The sequence below is a fragment of the Octopus bimaculoides genome, chromosome 17, assembly GCF_001194135.2.
Source record: "Octopus bimaculoides isolate UCB-OBI-ISO-001 chromosome 17, ASM119413v2, whole genome shotgun sequence".
Taxonomy (NCBI): domain Eukaryota; kingdom Metazoa; phylum Mollusca; class Cephalopoda; order Octopoda; family Octopodidae; genus Octopus; species Octopus bimaculoides.
This window is the reverse complement of record NC_068997.1, coordinates 45,456,728-45,458,800: the sequence shown is the minus strand read 5'-3', so window position 1 is coordinate 45,458,800 and position 2,073 is coordinate 45,456,728. Positions and strand designations below refer to the sequence as shown.

Genomic DNA, 2,073 nt, shown 5'->3' with positions numbered 1-2,073 from the left:
TATATATAGATAGATAGATAGATAGATAGATAGATTGATAGGTAGGTAGGTCACCAGCTAATCCTGTCTCTACTCATCACACACGAACTTCTGGACTCTACCTTTTTTCATTCTGGACTATTTGCCCACGGATTACGCTGTACCTATCTACTGATAGGTAGGAAGATAGATAGATAGATAGATAGATAGATAGATCAATAGATAGACAAGCAGAGAGATAGATGGATAGATGGGTAGCAAGCAAGAAGATGGGTAGATATTTACCTCCGGTGTCATCTTCCTCATCTGGTTCGCTGACAGGCTGCGGGTAAATGACAGCAGTGTCACTTCTGTTAAGGTACTCCTCAATATTCTCCTCCTCCTCCAACACCTCCTTCTTTTTCTTCTGTTCTTCTTCTTCTTCCTCTCCTCCTCCTCCTCCTCCTCCTCCGCCACCGCCGCCACCACCACCAGCATCATCTCCATCCTTTGTTGTTGTTGTTGTTGTTGTTGTTATTGCTGTGGTCGTCGTATCTGCTACTGTTGTTGTTGTGGATGATGATGATGATGATGTTGCACCTTTCTTGATATTGTTGTTGTTGTTGCTGCTGTTGTTGTTGTTGTTGTTGTTAGCGTCTGAATAGAGAAGGAATTGGACCCAGTCAAAGAGAAGGTCATCATTCTGAAGACGTTCAAGAATCATCGTTAGCAAAAGAGAAAAAAAAATAATAATGGAAGACAAACCAGGAGTAGAAAAACCAAAAAAAAAAAATTTTAAATCCACCAAAAAAAAAACCAGGTGTTGGGAGAGGAAGGGGTCTTGTTTAGGGACCAGGCACACAGGTTGTTGTAGTAGCTGTTGTTGTTGTTGTTGTTGTTCTTTGTGTTGTTCCTGTGTCCTTACCTCAAGCTAACACTGGGTAAGTGATGATGTGTTGCCTAGAAGAAGCGAAACCTTAAAGTGAAGGTGTGAGATGATAAACGGATGTTGAGACCATGCTAGTGGCGATGGCGATGGTGGAGGAGGAGGAGGCGGCTGCCTTTGTCAAGGTGTGTGATGATAATAACATTGATGATGGTGATGATGGTGGTGGTGGTGTATAATGAGAAAAGGGGCTCTTAGAGAAACTGTGTGAAAATGCTGCTGCTGTTACTGATGATGACAGAGGTGTTGGTGGGGAATCTGATGGTGGTGGTGGTGATGGTGTATACAGTATAAAAGTTAGTCTGAGCTCCTAATATTTTTGTTATTGCTAAACTCCCAAGTCAAGCCCCCTTTCCACCAAGCAAGTCTGTGATTGGAGGTATTCTAAGCATAACCATCCTGTCAATTCTTGGAGGTGGGAGGGTATGGAATGGAGTAGGTAGGTGTTTGGTAAAAGACTTGTATCTTTCTTCCCCCCTTTTTTTTTCTTTGGTTAAAGAAGGTAGAATATGACATGAGAGAGAGAGAGAGAAAAACAGAAAGATTTTGGTTGGCTGCTGCTATTTTTAGCAAATTGAGTGACCACCTAAGAAGTTCCCCTAAAGTGTGTCTTTGCAACTGGTAATGGTAAGTTTGAAAATAGTGGTCTTAATTAAGACCAGGTAAGTGTGTGTGTGTGTGTGTGTGTGTGTGAGCAGACAGCAGGGAGAGAAGTGGTATAGTGATGTTGTTGATAATGCTGATGATGCTAGCAGTGGTGGTGGTCGTGGTGATGAAGTGAAGTAGTGGTCTTGATTAACACCAGGTATACATATATGTGTGTATGTGTATGTGTGTGTACATGGGACAGTGAGAAGAGATAGTGATGATGATGATGATGATGATGGTGGTGGTGGTGGTGGTGTCAGTGGTTATGTGTAATAAGTACAGAGACTTGTTCCTGTAGTCTAGTATGTAGTAGTAGCACTAGCAGTGGTGGTGGTGGTGGCAGTCAGAGTTAGATATTAGAATGGCAGTGTGTATAATAATAATAATAATAATAATGGTGTGATGTTGTGAGACAGAGTCTGAAGTGCCAATTACACAGAATAAAAGGACTTATTGGTGTTGTCCTTGTTGTTGTTGTTGTTGTTGTTGTTGTAGGTGGTGGCGGGTGGGTAGCAACAGCA

The 2,073-nt window shown here is 42.1% G+C and overlaps 1 protein-coding gene across 2 annotated transcripts in view; it reads right to left on the bottom strand.

Moving 5' to 3' along the window:
- The window catches only part of LOC106881604 (zinc finger E-box-binding homeobox 2), a 50,447-nt gene that overhangs the window by 30,211 nt on the left and 18,163 nt on the right, over positions 1–2,073 (bottom strand). For both annotated transcript variants that reach the window (XM_052973920.1, XM_052973921.1), the window contains exon 2: positions 265–615. In XM_052973920.1, coding sequence (XP_052829880.1) covers positions 265–615 — 351 coding nt within the window. The remainder of the gene's footprint in view (positions 1–264; positions 616–2,073) is intronic.